Genomic DNA, 14,727 nt, shown 5'->3' with positions numbered 1-14,727 from the left:
TTCCCAGTCTGTCTCGCAGCGAAGTATTCACTGGGGCGTAAGAAATAGTTTATCAGACATGAATGTTTCCCCCTTTTGTGATTTAAGGTAAGAACAATTAATGTAATAGCATGTATTAGTGACGAGAAATATTCGTAGTTCGCTGTTACTATCGGCACTGAAACTGATTCGCCGGTCACCCAATGGAAGAACGCGCACAACTCCCGCCCACCTCGCAATGCAAGCACGACCGCAGCCTTATAAATTGTAAACCCAGTATTCACAGAAAAACTTGTATGACAATGACAGTTTCTGTTTGAAATTTGTACGCCGAGACAACAGAGACATCTATCTGCCCGTAAATATAGTGACTGAACCCTCAAGTTTAACGGCGCTAATGTTATTCAATCACCTAATTTCGGTTCTCCGAGTGGCTTTGTCCCAAGATGATTCCCAGCCAAACTTTTGTACGCATTTGTTGTCTCCTGATCACAGCATCTCAAATTTTATCATCCTGGCCCGTATAAGTTATAAATATATGCATTATGTAACACTGTAGGCCTGTTGTTTATTTAATAATTCTTCTTCAGTCCACGTATTTTCCAGAGGACTCTGAAATGTTTTCACTCTCACAAAAACCTGTAAAGGATGTAATTATGTCCCCCAAACTGTACCCCCAAAAACGTATAAGCATGCAACAGCGACTTTACAAGTGATAAATGCGATCGAAAAATCTAGGCCTGCTTCCTTCGTTACGTCACGCACAATCATTACAAATTTTACTAACATGATTTAGGCATTAAAGTTGCATTTCATTGTGACCCCTTGACCACAGTCTAAGTGGTTTCGCTTTTGAAAGTGCGCAATTTTACTGCCACGACAAAATTAATGACAAACTATTCTGGTATCAATTACGTGTGTTTGTTGTGAATGTTTTTAAAAACGGATTTGAAAAATACGTAACGTTCATGCTGTTATCTGTTGCGTAGCGGTTCGCGCAGGCACTAAATTCGGTCAAATACAGAAATTCATTGACTTTGATCTACTACTTACGCAGCCCGTAACGATTTCTGTGCTAAAACACGAATCTTTTCTGTTCAAACAGTTAGTTTTCAACAATGATGTTTAAAACAAGATTCTGTGACCAAATACGAAATGCCAACCTTCAAAATGACTTAAAACGACGTTTAACTATCGGATTCTTACGTAATGAGTCGTTTAGAACACTCACCTTATACTATGTTAAAAGTAAACAAAGGATTATTGGCTTGGTGCGTGGTAAAATGGGTAGAAAGAACCTCTTTCACAGTTGTCAACGTTCGCCGTGAAAGCAACTAAAACCTTGACGGGCAGTGGGCTGGGAAATGCCGAGAAAGCAGTTCGCGTCAGGCCCCGAGAAGTACGGAATTTCACAGTAGACAAGAATCGACAAATAAAACCGGAGTTTTCATCAGGATAAATTTAACTTATAAATTGTACGATATGTTAAAGTCACAGGCGTCAAACGCTTAAAGACTTAATATAAAATAATACACAAGACCAAACGTAGCTATATATGATTTTACGACACACCCCCTCCCCCCCCCCCCACTCTTAAAACAAATATGGCCGCCTCCAGAACAAAATACACATGCCGTTAAGGTCCGAAAACAAAGAAGGTGCTACTGAATTTACAAACGCGTAAATATTAATCTGTAATTCATTTAATAAAATAGATTAATCCTATTTTAAATATGATGGTGAAAAATATTGAAACTTTACATCACGACACAAAATTAAACACGCGATTAAAAAAAGATAGAGCTTAACCTCTCTGCGAACGAAACACTGTTGACACCTGTCACAATTCGAGACAAACTTCAACCAAAAAAAGAAATCCCTACCGTTTTTTCGTTGCGGCTTGGCTTGCTTCCTTCTGCCTCTTGCTGTTGGAATATCAGCAGCTGTGGATGATGCCATGATGATAACGCTGCCAATGTTAATGTTGCCCTTGGTTCCTCTTCACCACAACAACCCATCAAGTATCACCACACATCAATCAATTACTATCGATGCTTACTTTTAAATTTTTCACGGACACGAAGAGTTAAAAACTGGAAATTTCCGTCGACTTTCTTCCCTTGTTAACGGCGAGTATCAAAACAGGCAGGTGTCCCACAACAACGACAATAAAAATAATAAAACACTTCCTCTTCTGTAACTGATATTAGCAGTGACAGTTTTATTTTTATAACTCCTTCAGCCGAAGCACGAGAACACAAAACATCACTTTATATGACAGTCTCTAACAATTGAACCAGTGAACGAGTTACAAAAAAGTCGTAGTGTTTACTGGAAGGCCACAACACCAGAAATTTATTTCTTATTCCACACTGCACGTCAGCGTCACCACAATCCAAAGCAAAGCTGAACGGCTAGCGATGACGGCAAAGCGAACAACATTTACCCTTCTTCCACACTACTACCAACCAAACGTTTCGTGTTTGTTACCTCAACTCACCGCCCGCTTGATGTTGTTGCATGTCCGACTGTCTAACTGTCTCTCTCGCGCCCATTCGTCCGGCCCCTGAAGCTTGCTTATTGGCCGCCTGTGTCTCACCTACGGCATCAGTTCACTCCTCCGTCCGCCTTCATCAGAGCTGGGCGCCGGTGAACAGACGTTGAGAAGCGAGAACAACACGTAAGGTTAAGATCATAAATAGTGTATGAAAAATAACTAGGAAGCCGAGATAGAAACACACATAAAGCAATAGCGATGAAAGGTGATTAAGATGCTATCCAAGGAGAGTGGATTGACAATACTGCAGTGGCCTGAGGGGATAAGAGAGGTCGTATGGGGAAAAATGTGTACAAAAGAGGGAAGGGACCGTCGGACCCGACGAACTGTGCGCTGTGCGATAGAAAAGAACGAGAACAAGGGAGACGGAGGAACTACACAGAAATGCCACCAGAGAGCAGCAGCTGTAAGGCGACATACCGTCGCGAATATTCTCCGTCTCTGTCTCACCCATTACGTCAAGCGGGGAAACAACTAACACAGAATTTAGTTATTATTTTCTTCCACAGTAGGCGCAGTTTTACGGATTGCGAAAGACGTAAGACTCCTTTTTCAGTACAGGCTGGTCACGAAATGTCCCGCCGCCATAGAACGTGGAAGTTCATAACCGAAATGACAAGATCGTTCCACTGGACTTTGTCTCGAGCTAGATGAACCCAACCCTCACCCTTCACCCCATTTCCCACTTTGATATGATTCTCCCATTTGTGCCTAGGTAGACATTGGGTTGTCAAACCAAAATGTCACACGAATGTTTCATCACACCGATCCGCGCTGCACCGCGACGGGGGAGTGGAATATTATGAACCGTAAACATGACGTAGGATTCTTAATTCATCCCTAATTACCACACATCGGGCGGACCTCTTTTCTCTAAGCTTGACGTTAATTATTTCCGGAAGCTTGTAAATTAAGAATACTCTCAAAAACAGCTCATACTTAAGTTATAAGAATATAAGGTAAATATAGTAGAGAGGGCTCACTATAAAAACTTATTTATGACTATGCAGTGAGGTTTCTGTGTTCTAATTAATTTTGCAGAGATGGTTATGATGACGCTTTGAAACACAAAATTCATCTAAACAAGACAAGATGTGTTCCTTACCGGAATACACACGTATTCTTCTAAAATGCTAAATTATTAAAAAAGATTACATCAATTGTCTTATAAGACAACTACACTTTCAAACTATACACGTCTTTAACTGAACGTCAGACTGAGAGAGAATTAAAGGGAAAACGGAAGAACAAGGGGAAAGTAAACTGTGAAAAGTACATAAAAGCAAATGCAAAGAGGTCTCAATAACTGGAAGATGAAATATGTGCGAGGAAATTATCACAAAATAAAATATCAAGGATAAACTGTCTTATAAGTTTTATGTTGGTATGAATAGTTAAGATTTAATAATTCTTTTATTTTTACACAATTCTCTCGCTACTTTACAAACAGTGATCTTGGCGAAATCGGGTTGGAGGTTATGGACTGCATTCACATCGCTTAGCATAAGCCAGTTCGCACATCTTTAAGTCTACATAAGAGCACAGGCCTACGATAGCAGACTATTGCGACATGGCACAAAACCTTTGGGATCCATGACGGACAGCTGAGCGACTATTCCCTTCTGTATAAAGTTTATGTAGTTAAACCAACATCGGTACACACCGCTTTAAAAATAAGTTAGGTTAGGTGTGGATAAATAACATATACTTAAAAGTTATTATATTTTATTTCAATAAATGACAACTAATGTAACCTATTTTTAAAGCGATGTGTCCCGATAACCCACAAGTACCCAAACATCCTGTTTGCAGACGTTTCGGAGATATTTCGGTGTCACTTACAAATGAAAAATCCACTTGTAAAAAAATGTGGTACGATAAAATTGCACAAATGCCTGATTCTGTCAGGTTGTGGATTAACATGATGGCAAGCGTCCATATTTATTTTAAAGCTAAAAATAGACTAGAAACGACAGTTTTCCAGATGGCGGAATTTAGTCAAAAACGTCTGTGAGCTTTATGAAAATAAATCGGTAATCTTTTGTAGCCTTGCCGTGCTGATGAGATTGGTAAGCAAGCTGCTCGTTCTGTGTCTACAGCCCACCCAAATTGTCCGACGTATTTGCATGCAATTATGCCGAGTGCTCAGAACCTTTTACCAATAAATGATTTGAATCGGCCATTTCCTGAAACATACCTTCTAGTTTCACTGACAGACGATTTTAATCAGTGATGGGCACACAACTACAGTTTGTCGGCAAATTTTTATGTAAAAATGGTTCATAATCATACTTGCAAACTCTGTATGAAATATTGTTTATGACTCAAAAATTACGATCATGTGGACGTTGTGAATCTTTGAAGTTCAATCTATTAAATTTAAAGTATAAAAATATGCATTTAAAAACGAGTTATTCTCTTAATAATAATTCTAATACAGTGGATTCTAGTTAATTTGAACATCAGGATTAGAACGCTTTGGCCCAATTAAGCGAAGTTCCACGTAAAGAATAAAAAGGTTTGTCCCAAATAAACTGCTGCCCCAATTAATCGGAATCTACTGTACATAAATGTCCATTTCCCAGAATAATTAATACCCTGTAATAGTCATGAATTATCTTCTGATTATACAAGGGAAGGCGCTGTGGGGTAGAGGAGGTGTAGCTCCTACTCATTCTCGACCTCGGCACTAGATGGGGGTGAGCGGTCGGCGTCACGCCGAGGCCGAGCTTTATCCCCGAGAAAGGATCCCGGTAACCATCGTACAGGCTTTGTGGGCCCCAGAGTCAGTCTGAATGCAGAAGCTAGAGGAAAAATCCTCTGGCCCCCGGTCAGAGATCGAACCCTAGTCGTCTAATCCGTAGAGCTGATCCGGCTCATTCAAAAGTCCCACGAGAAACAATTTTGACAGTGATCAACGTCAGTGAAGGAACTCAAACAGTTGTGTAAAATTTCTGATGTTGACTGCAGATACCGCACATATTGAGAATTTTTTTATGTGAACCCGCAGACACCAAATGCAGTCGTTAGGTAATCGCATCTTTTTAGAAAGAACCCGTAAAAATTATTTATGGGAATAGTAATGCATTCAGGACTGCTTAATACTATAGTTTGGGGAATATTTTATAGAATGTTACGTATCACGTGAGACCCTCCAGGACAGCGCGCCGTCAAGACTCCGATCAGCTGGTAATACCTACGTTACGCTGCATTCAGTGATGCACATCTCTGCTCCGTTCGCCACGTGACGTACCGTTGTCCTAAAAAGAAACACTGAAAAAAACATTTAAAAAACATCTTCCTGATATAGGTTTCAATAACAAACAATCTGTAAGTCACTGAGCTACGTCTTCGGCAACAGCCGTTTCGAAGCGAATCTCGGCGCATAACGCGATAACCCGCTAAATTAAATTTAAATTAAAAAAAAAGGCACACACTTGACATATATGGACGGAGTGTTATCAGTTCACGCACGGAATGTCGTCGGATTAAGAGCGACGCGCATTCGTAATCCTCATTCAAGACATTTCGACGAACTTTCAACTGTCTCGGCATAATGTTTCATAAACTCAGATCCCAGATGAGGAAGATCGTCTTCACGAAGGACGCCGCGAGGCAAATAGCCAATAAGTCTGCTTGCATGTTCCTTCAACATCCGTAAGCGTTCCTCCTCAATCATACGTTTCCTGGAACAAGTAACAAATATCGCTGATCGTCGATCCCTTACAAAAATCAAATTTTGTGCTGGCACGGATATGGACCAATTCAGACAGACAGAGTGCCACAACACTAAATTCAAATGCACAAGACCACAAATCTTCGTTAAACAAATAATAATATCTCTGTAATTAAGCTTATCGTTCGACGAGGAAGAACGTGTGAACAGCACATCTTGGTACCTGGCTTTTTCTTCTTCAAGGTCAAGCTGATGCACATGCAACAAGTACTGCAATTCCTCTGCCCGGCGTCGCCGACGTTCTTCTAACATGGCGTTCACTGTCCGGCGGTATTCCAGAATTTTAATGCGGCGTTTCTCAGCTGTTAGCTGCTCCAAGCGTTCACTTTCAGCAAATTCCTCAATCAACTGCAAAAGATAAATACATGTTCATTTTTCCTTTGATCGTTAGTCGTAAACGCTGTATCTACGCTATTCTATTTTAATGCAATCGCTTCAACATCTGTTCCAAATTACGTAGAAATGTATCGTACGCCGAATGTGTTTTGGCAGACGCGGTTGCCCGGCGTCTTCGGTATGACAGCAAACAACAGATGCTACGTTTGCCAAATACGGAAACACCTTCGACGCACGCTGCGGCCAAAACGTGAAAGTTATATGCCTATTATAAAAATATTTAGATGTTTTCATTGGTTTCTGAACTTTTAAGTAAATCAAAAGTAAAAAAAAAATATAAAAAAATAAGGAGTTTTCTTTCAGCTTATCTGTCAATCAAGAAACAAATGGCCTGAATAAGAAATTCCTGCGTCATCACCCACGTCAAAAATACTCGGTCGTCCGTCATTTCACAATAAGCCATGAAAACATGCGAGACGATAAATTTGTTATCGTTCACACAAACAATTCGGCACTGAGATACAAAATAGTATTTCCAAAACATACTTTAATAACAATCCAAAATGAAAATGCACTTTCTTATATTTCCTCAACTCCCTAACAACCAATTCAGCAGATCCAAATTAAATTCTGTCGAGGAACAGGACGGCCGTCTGCTACATCCTCGTACACGCTTACCACTTGTCTGTACGCAGCTTCCTCTTGAGCCTCCTGCTGCAACTTTTTCATCCTGGCAGCCATCTGGTCACGATGAGCCTGTTGCGCCTCGACGCGCTTTCGAAGTTTCACCTCTATTTCTGCCTGATGCTGTCTTTCCAGTTCCTCCTTTCGCTGTTCTTCGGCCAACTGCAGCATAATTTCTTCTTCCTCTCTTCTTTTGGTCTGTAATATTGTCAGGGCAATCAGGAAACTTCCATTCATACAGCAGGCGGCCAATGAAGAAATACGATATATCAGAAATGTAATAATGACGAGCACGTGTAACAACTTTAGTTTACCACATTTACCATTTCTAGTCCTTAACTTCTCGTTCCTATCACCTGCCTCAACCCTCTTTCTTAAATTTGTGTTATTAAACTCTAAACTTCACCAAGATACATATATACATACGTAACGATTCAGTGCATCTTTTCGGGCATTCCGTACGTTGATATTTGTAAAGATGTTGCATGATTAATGACTAAGAAAATGCATGGGTTTATCGCACATATTTCTTTAAGGTCGTAAGATTTGAGGTTTTCACAGCGGTGAGTATGAAGATTTCTGTCTTCTGGGTTGTTGCGTCGTGTTGTATAGTAGATGTTTACCGTTTCAGAGCGCAACGACCCAGAAGACAGAAATCTTCATACTCATCGCTGTGAAAATCTCAAACCTTACATGATCTGGTGATGTTCGGATGTGGAGAATTTTGGGAAAATTTCAAATTATTCAAAATTGTCGAAATATCAAAAAAATTCTGGAAATTGTCTAAAAAGAGCACAAAATCAAAAATTTGAGAAAAATTTGAAAAAAATATTTTGGAGCTGAAAATTCTCAATTTTTTTTAAAGCACTGCATAAAATACTTTGGCGATAATGAATACGTACTTCGGTTTCATACATTTGACGGGAAATTTTCTCTGTGAAAATTGCCTTCTGCTCTTCTCTCTCTTTCAGCTCCGCCACGCGTTTCTGCTCTTGCATACTCTGGCTTGCCAGATATTGTTCTATTCGCCTGGAAAAATTAAACATTTTGAATTTATGGATTTCATATGATTCTCAGCATAAAGTATGACTTTTTCCAAAATATAAGATAACGGTATTCTTGTTTGTGACACTGTGTAGTCTTCCAGGTATTCAGCAGAGGAATGTAGCCCCTCCAATATATCCTGAATACGGAGGCAATGTGTTCCTTCAAAACGAGAGTCGTCCGCTCATCACCATTAATAGCGACTTCCTTATTATAAACAGAGTAAAATATGAAGCCTGCACTTTTTAAGCATACGGGAATACGATGGACACGTTATTTTTTGATCTAATTAGTGTCCGAAATATTAAAAGTGAACCGAATCAAAACTTTCATTTTACTTTACCTATTCTCCTCTTCCATTTCTTCCTTCTCTTTCTGCTTATAAGCATCTCTTTCTTTGTAAAATGCTTCCATGTCCTCCTTTGTTTTCATCATCTTCAGCATTTTGGATTCTACCTCTCTGCATAAAAAACATAAAAATTCATCAGCAAGACAGATCATAAAAATTAGATTTTATTCACTCAAATCATGAATCTTCCCATTTTCAAATTCTTAACAACGCTAGACTCAGTCCGTACTTACGACTTACTTGCCCAACACAAGTTAAATAAGTGTTCTGAAGACGACATGACACCGTCACTTGCATCCGAAGGTGCGTCCGAGTGCGGACAGCCGACAAATATGACAAACAGGAGTGAGTGAACGTAAAATTCTTCTGTTTTGGGAATTACAGTTCAAATGGGAGACAACTTCAAACATATTTTGTTGAACGAACAGTTTTTTTACAATCTTTTTATGGCAAAACAATGAGACATGGCAGATTACTCCATATTCTTCAACACCCATAGTTTTTAAATAACGACAATATTGTTAGCAAAATTTACCCAATTATGACAGACTATGGAAACTAAAATATTACTTCTGACTAGCAAAATGAAACCTACTCAAAACATGTAACATTGAACCATCTGGCCACGGGTAAAATTATTATTTTGGAATTAAACTTTACAATCTACACGACAGATCAGGTCATACATACAACAGGCTGGTCTATTTATGGAATGACAGGACACACGTGACGTCATACCTAATTTTGTGAATATCAGTCAACTAGTTTAAAAGTTAAGCCTACATTTTCCCTTGCAAAAAAAGAAAGCAGGCTTAAAAGCAGATGAATCTTGCAGGTTTCTTTCTGATGATGATGTGTCATGTTGTGTTGAACTGTTCCTTTGCGGACTTTGTCCATCGTCCATCTATCATAGAATTACAGCATTTCGGAAGCCGGATTCTGCTTCTGTCATCAAGCAAGAGAAGGACAGAAAACCTACTTGTTGGGCCCTGCGGCTGAGCTAGTCTCAAACCAACAAAACAGACAAGATTCTTCTGTCCTTTTTACCCGACGACAGAAGCAGAATCCAGTTTCTGAAACATTTTAATTTCATGATATTCAATTCGATATTAGAACACTATATTTTGATAATTTTTAGATATTACAAATAGCTTTTAGAAGATTTTTTAATCTTATAAATTCTCATTATATTGAATGCAACGTATAATCTGCCACGTATAATAAACGTGAACTGTAAACATATATATATAAAAAGAAGAAACCTTCACAGATAACTTTATAATGCGTACCTCTGATCCTCCTCGTGTATTCTGCGTACAACATCATCCAGGATTTTCTTTTCTCGCAGGAAATCCTCGTAGGCCGCCTGCTTCAGTCTCTCTGCATACATCATTTGGTCTTGAAGCTCTGCTCTGTACTCTAGTTTGCGACAATATTCCTCAGCCTCTTTCTCTGCTTCTGCAGCGCCCTCTCTCTCCCATGCTGACCGCAGGGACTCAACAGCTGCTTTCTCCTGCAACTGAAAACCAATTATCAATTACAGTCAGTTCATTAATGAAATTATGCAGTAACAAGACGGCCGTCTTCTGGGATGTAACACCATGTAGTCTGGTGGACATATACCAAACTACATAATGCCCGTGAAAACCTCAAATTCTGCTATGCAGGAATAGACGCCACATCTGTTTAAATGACTTTAACATTTATGAAGAATAAGATACTGCAATTGCGTCATATTGTGGTTTGTATATTAAAATATATATTAAAAGTTTACAGTCACTCACAATTATAATAATAATAAAATAGTATTAAAAGATTAAAAGATTTATACAGCATACACCCGTCGATGGCTGAATGTAGCCGAAACTAGTAGTGTATTTAAATGATGTTTTAAATCTTTTAATACTATTTTATTATTATTATAATTGTGAGTGACTGTAAACTTTTAATATATATTTTAATTTATGAAGAAATTAGAAGCATATTATACTTGGGGAAAGCTCGCTACTATGAAAATTAATTAAATTTCTTTTTACCATTATCTGAAGTATTTAAAGATTCTCATTCACAATTGCCTCGACTAAATACCTGCAGCACTCCTTAGATCTGAACACAAGCACGAGGAGCACTTGAAACATCCAACAGACAAGATTTGGAAATAAATGCACACACGACGGTGAAGGGAAATATCTCAATGCGCCTTCCTCAAATGTCGAGTGCCTTCTGTATAAATTCTGATTTATGGTAATCATGAATATACAGCGACATTCCATTTAAGGATTATTTGAGGGTGTGGCGACCGAGTATATGAACAGTAAACTAAGTTGAAGGCTTATCGGAATATGATTTCAGGTTTTCATGGCCATGAAAACGAGTACTGTGGTCTTCTGCGTTGTTATGCCATGTACCCCTGTCGGGAATTACCGATGCTCTGTCTTCAGGATAGAAGTCAATTCACCAGTAATATATATGCTCCTTGGAAATGTTTACAACTATCTACAGGATTATTAAGACCATGATCCACATTTATACAGATTAAATTTTTTAAAATGAGATTACTGATCTGTGGATCACCGAAACTGAATATTAAATGCAAGAAAACATTAAATGGGGATTCCACTATACTTTCACTTCAGTTTTCTTACTTTCTCTTCCAACCTGGCTGCTTTCTTCTCTGCTATTTGAGCAGCAAGCTCCTTAGAGATGTACGCTCCTCTGAGTTTCGCTTCAAGAGTCTTCAGCTCTACACTTGATTCACGGAGCTTCTGTCTGCAAGAATTATGCCCATTATAATGTAAATTTAAATTATCTTTTAGTTAAATGTGAATTTTAAAAATCTGTACTCCTCCCCCAATTTTGTCAGGGTGATTAAGTCGAGAAGAATGAGATGGGCGGGGCATGTAGCGCGCATGGATGGGACAAGAGGTGTGCACCGGGTACTGGTTGGGAAACCTGAGGGGAAGAGACCGCTGGGGAGACCTAGACGTAGATGGGAGGATAATCTCAGGAGGGATCTATGGGAGATAGGAGTTGAAGGAGACTGGATTTTGTTGGCCCAGGACAGGGTCCGGTGGAGGGCTGTGGTTAATTCGGTGATGAACCAATATTCGCTTTTAACCAATTCCAGCCTCAATCATCACAAACATTATTCCTGTCAGCAATTTACATACTTTAAATATAAATATATTATAGCCACCTTAACTTTGCTTCCATTAACTCTTCTAGGTGAATATGATCCATCTTCTGGGCCAACCTTGCCTCTTGCTCAGACTGTCTTTTTTGCAGTTCACGCATATTCTCAGCCTGAAATAAAAGATTAACAGTCTGATCGACAACATAAAAGCAGGAAGGATAACATGTGATAGTAATTACTGAGGATACTATAGATACGTTGCCATCCAGTCTCAAGTCAATGTGAAATACAAAACATAACTGTTAAGAAACATAATGACACAGAATCAATACAGGAAGATAATTAAAACAAAATATAACATTTCAAGAAAAACAATACAGAGATTAATATAATAAAATTCAAATGAATAAATCTTGAAGTAAAAATACAAAAAACTTTAAGGATACTCAGAACAGTGTAACACAAGGGCAAGGTATGTTCCTTCGTACATACCAGAAGTCTGGACAATGATAAAAAATAAAGAAAGGAAGCCGCAGAAATGTGTTTCCTGAGATCAGTAGCCTCACTTAATGGTACCTGCACCTTGTCATGGTGGTAGGGCTTGAGTACCTCAGTGACCCCAAGAGCTATGCTGGCGGTAGCATAGCTACTGGTAGGGCCTCCCTAGCCAGATTGGTCGAGGGGGAGAGGTCAGACTAAGACAGGTACCCTGGTCCTCCAGGTTGGGGGTTGGTCGCAAGGCTAACAACCTCGCACCGTAAAAAGGAAGATGTTTCGAGACCTCGATCAAAGCCTCAGACAGACGGACCTAACAGAGGACCGAATGGAAGAGGAGAATTGAGGAGGCCGTGGACCGAATACGGACCGGAGAGCCATAGAAGAAGAAGAAGTAGAAGGAGATCAGTAGCAAAGTTACACCCTGGGATCAAAAGTGGAGTAACTAACCGTCTACTAATTTTCACCACTCGCTGCAGTTTTATATACTTACCTGAATAATTCTTTCTTCAGTTTGTGCCTGCTGTCTCTCTCTTAGAAATCGATGGAAAAGTCTGCGATTCTCTGCCCGTTTATCAATTTCTACCTTTTCTGCTTCACGAATATCCAATTTATGATCAAGTGCCTGGCGTTTTGCTTCCTGTTGCAATAGCCATTCTTTGTGTGAAGACCCCTGTGTACAAAACAGATTTCTAGACACATTTAACACCGAAATTATTAGAATCATATACAGATTTTTAAAATGATAGCATACTGCCTGATCTATGTTACATGCAAAAAATTATACAAAACTGTGATCAATCACCAACATCAGTTACCATGTTAGTGGATATCTTTCAGATTTTTTGGAAATTATAACATGACGATAAACGTCCATTTACATCTGGACTGTTGGGCTTTAGAACCGTGTCCACTGTCTTACAATACAAAATACGTGCTTCTTCTTCAGGTGTACAACTGACAAAATCAAAACATCTGACAATCTGTTCTGCGTTACACCATCATCAGCACCCGTCAGAACTGGTCTAATTTTGAACCCACAAAATAATTCCAAAATGGCTGTAACTGAACTACACAGCTAAATGATGAAAATCAGTAATTTAAACAAATCTCTTTCCTATATGTCTGCAACCTTGATTCTGAAAGTACACCCCTCCTCTTTACAACTTTACTAATAAACTTCAACTGTTTTTTAGACAAAATAGCATCTTTAATGCATCAGTTTCTTTCTCTTTATCAGAGACAAGGTTTGTTCACAAATGTATGTGGCTGCAAATCCAGAAAAATTCTTCCTTCCAAAGTCCTTCAGTTTAATGTAAGACCAACTTAACAGTCCAAAAAATCCAGCGAGCTTCATGGAAGTGAACTTCTGTTTTAGTTCATACCACTCCATTGGGCAAATGGCTCTATGCAGCTGGAGATTATTATGAACCTTTTTGACATCAGAGGTGAAGCCAATAGGTCACTTTAACTTTTTTTCTTTAAATCTTGATATCTATTCCATATTTCCTGATGCAGGATGAAGTATATCACTGTGCTCATCACCTGCACTGTAACTCATGGGCTCGGTTTTGCAGAGTAAAAAGACATCCACATTTATTCTCTGTTTTGAAAATTAAAGCAAATTTTATAATGGCTGTCTTCTGTTGTATATAATTCATGTCTGTCTTTCCCCCAGAGAAAAACATTCTGTACTGCTGGTGGGCCCCAAAAGAGAGTAGGAACTGCTGATCACTTTTTATAAACTGCCACTGAACAAGTACTAATTTAATTTCTTATCACCATCTAGAGTATTTAATTTCACGTGTACATGTTACAAAGGGAGATGCATCCTGACTTTTCTGCTTTTCTAAAACGAAAATTTGTGCCTATGCGACGTATCATTACATTTTGCCACTATAAAAATGACTCGATTCTCAGATTGTCCAAGAACAGAAAGCTTCGCTGAGTTTCCAAATTCGGAAGAACTACCCTCTTCCGCGTACAAATTCAACATTTTACGTCAATGGTAGTCATCAAGACCAATCTAAATTCCCATACGCACCTTACCTTTGAATACATTTTGGAAAGAATGGTATTAATTTTTAAATTGTATGTTGCTTCAATTAGTTTTTACTCAAACCATATTTGCAAACTATACAAAAATATACAAATATAACAAACACAACATAAAGAATTCAAGAATTACTATAACTGATACCACATACACTGCATAACCTATCGAAAAATGCAAAGCACACATGTGCAATCTTTGTTTATAAACGAGGAGTCCGAAGCGTATACCAACATTGTGTAGATACATGGATTTGTGCGTTCCATGGATCCTAAGAAGGATATGAATGATGAAGGCAGAATCGACTTCTGAAACATTGGTAAAATTGTACCATACTACAAGGCGCTACAACCCAGAAGAG

General features: G+C 38.8%; 1 protein-coding gene and 1 long non-coding RNA gene across 5 annotated transcripts in view; both read right to left on the bottom strand.

Annotated features, from left to right (window-relative positions):
* The window catches only part of LOC147875156 (uncharacterized), a 419,177-nt gene extending 416,272 nt beyond the window's left edge, over nt 1-2,905 (bottom strand). For both annotated transcript variants that reach the window (XR_015535338.1, XR_015535345.1), the window contains exon 1: nt 1,863-2,905. This is a non-coding gene — a long non-coding RNA (uncharacterized LOC147875156). The remainder of the gene's footprint in view (nt 1-1,862) is intronic.
* Nucleotides 2,906-3,887: 982 nt separating this feature from the next.
* LOC110828637 (meiosis-specific nuclear structural protein 1) lies at nt 3,888-14,606 on the bottom strand. 3 transcript variants are annotated; one of them, XM_022061509.2, is made up of 10 exons: nt 14,521-14,606; nt 12,807-12,986; nt 11,882-11,988; nt 11,331-11,454; nt 9,975-10,204; nt 8,680-8,796; nt 8,195-8,321; nt 7,287-7,490; nt 6,436-6,620; nt 3,888-6,222 (listed from the first exon to the last, which is right to left on the bottom strand). In XM_022061509.2, exons 3-10 carry the CDS (start codon nt 11,977-11,979, stop codon nt 6,051-6,053), a joined length of 1,257 nt encoding a protein of 418 aa, XP_021917201.2. In that variant the 5' UTR covers nt 11,980-11,988; nt 12,807-12,986; nt 14,521-14,606; the 3' UTR covers nt 3,888-6,050. The 3 variants fall into 3 exon arrangements, with proteins under 3 accessions (XP_021917201.2, XP_021917200.2, XP_021917202.2); XM_022061508.2 differs by lacking the exon at nt 14,521-14,606 and adding an exon at nt 14,363-14,514; XM_022061510.2 differs by lacking the exon at nt 14,521-14,606 and adding an exon at nt 14,358-14,513.
* Nucleotides 14,607-14,727: the final 121 nt, after the last annotated feature.

This window comes from Zootermopsis nevadensis, unplaced genomic scaffold (assembly GCF_977971745.1).
Source record: "Zootermopsis nevadensis isolate Lab colony 2312 unplaced genomic scaffold, Znev_1.0 Znev_ptg000001l, whole genome shotgun sequence".
NCBI lineage: Eukaryota > Metazoa > Arthropoda > Insecta > Blattodea > Termopsidae > Zootermopsis > Zootermopsis nevadensis.
The sequence above is the reverse complement of the archived record's forward strand: the minus strand, read 5'-3'. Positions and strand labels throughout refer to the sequence as shown.

Excerpts from the sequence above, each read along its gene's own strand:
- LOC110828637 (XM_022061508.2), bottom strand. Across the intron at positions 11,455-11,881 it reads TTAATGGAAGCAAAGTTAAG|ACAGAAGCTCCGTGAATCAA; the intron begins GTGGCTATAATA and ends TAATTCTTGCAG. Across the intron at positions 7,491-8,194 it reads GTCAAATGTATGAAACCGAA|ACCAAAAGAAGAGAGGAAGA; the intron begins GTACGTATTCAT and ends ACAATATTACAG.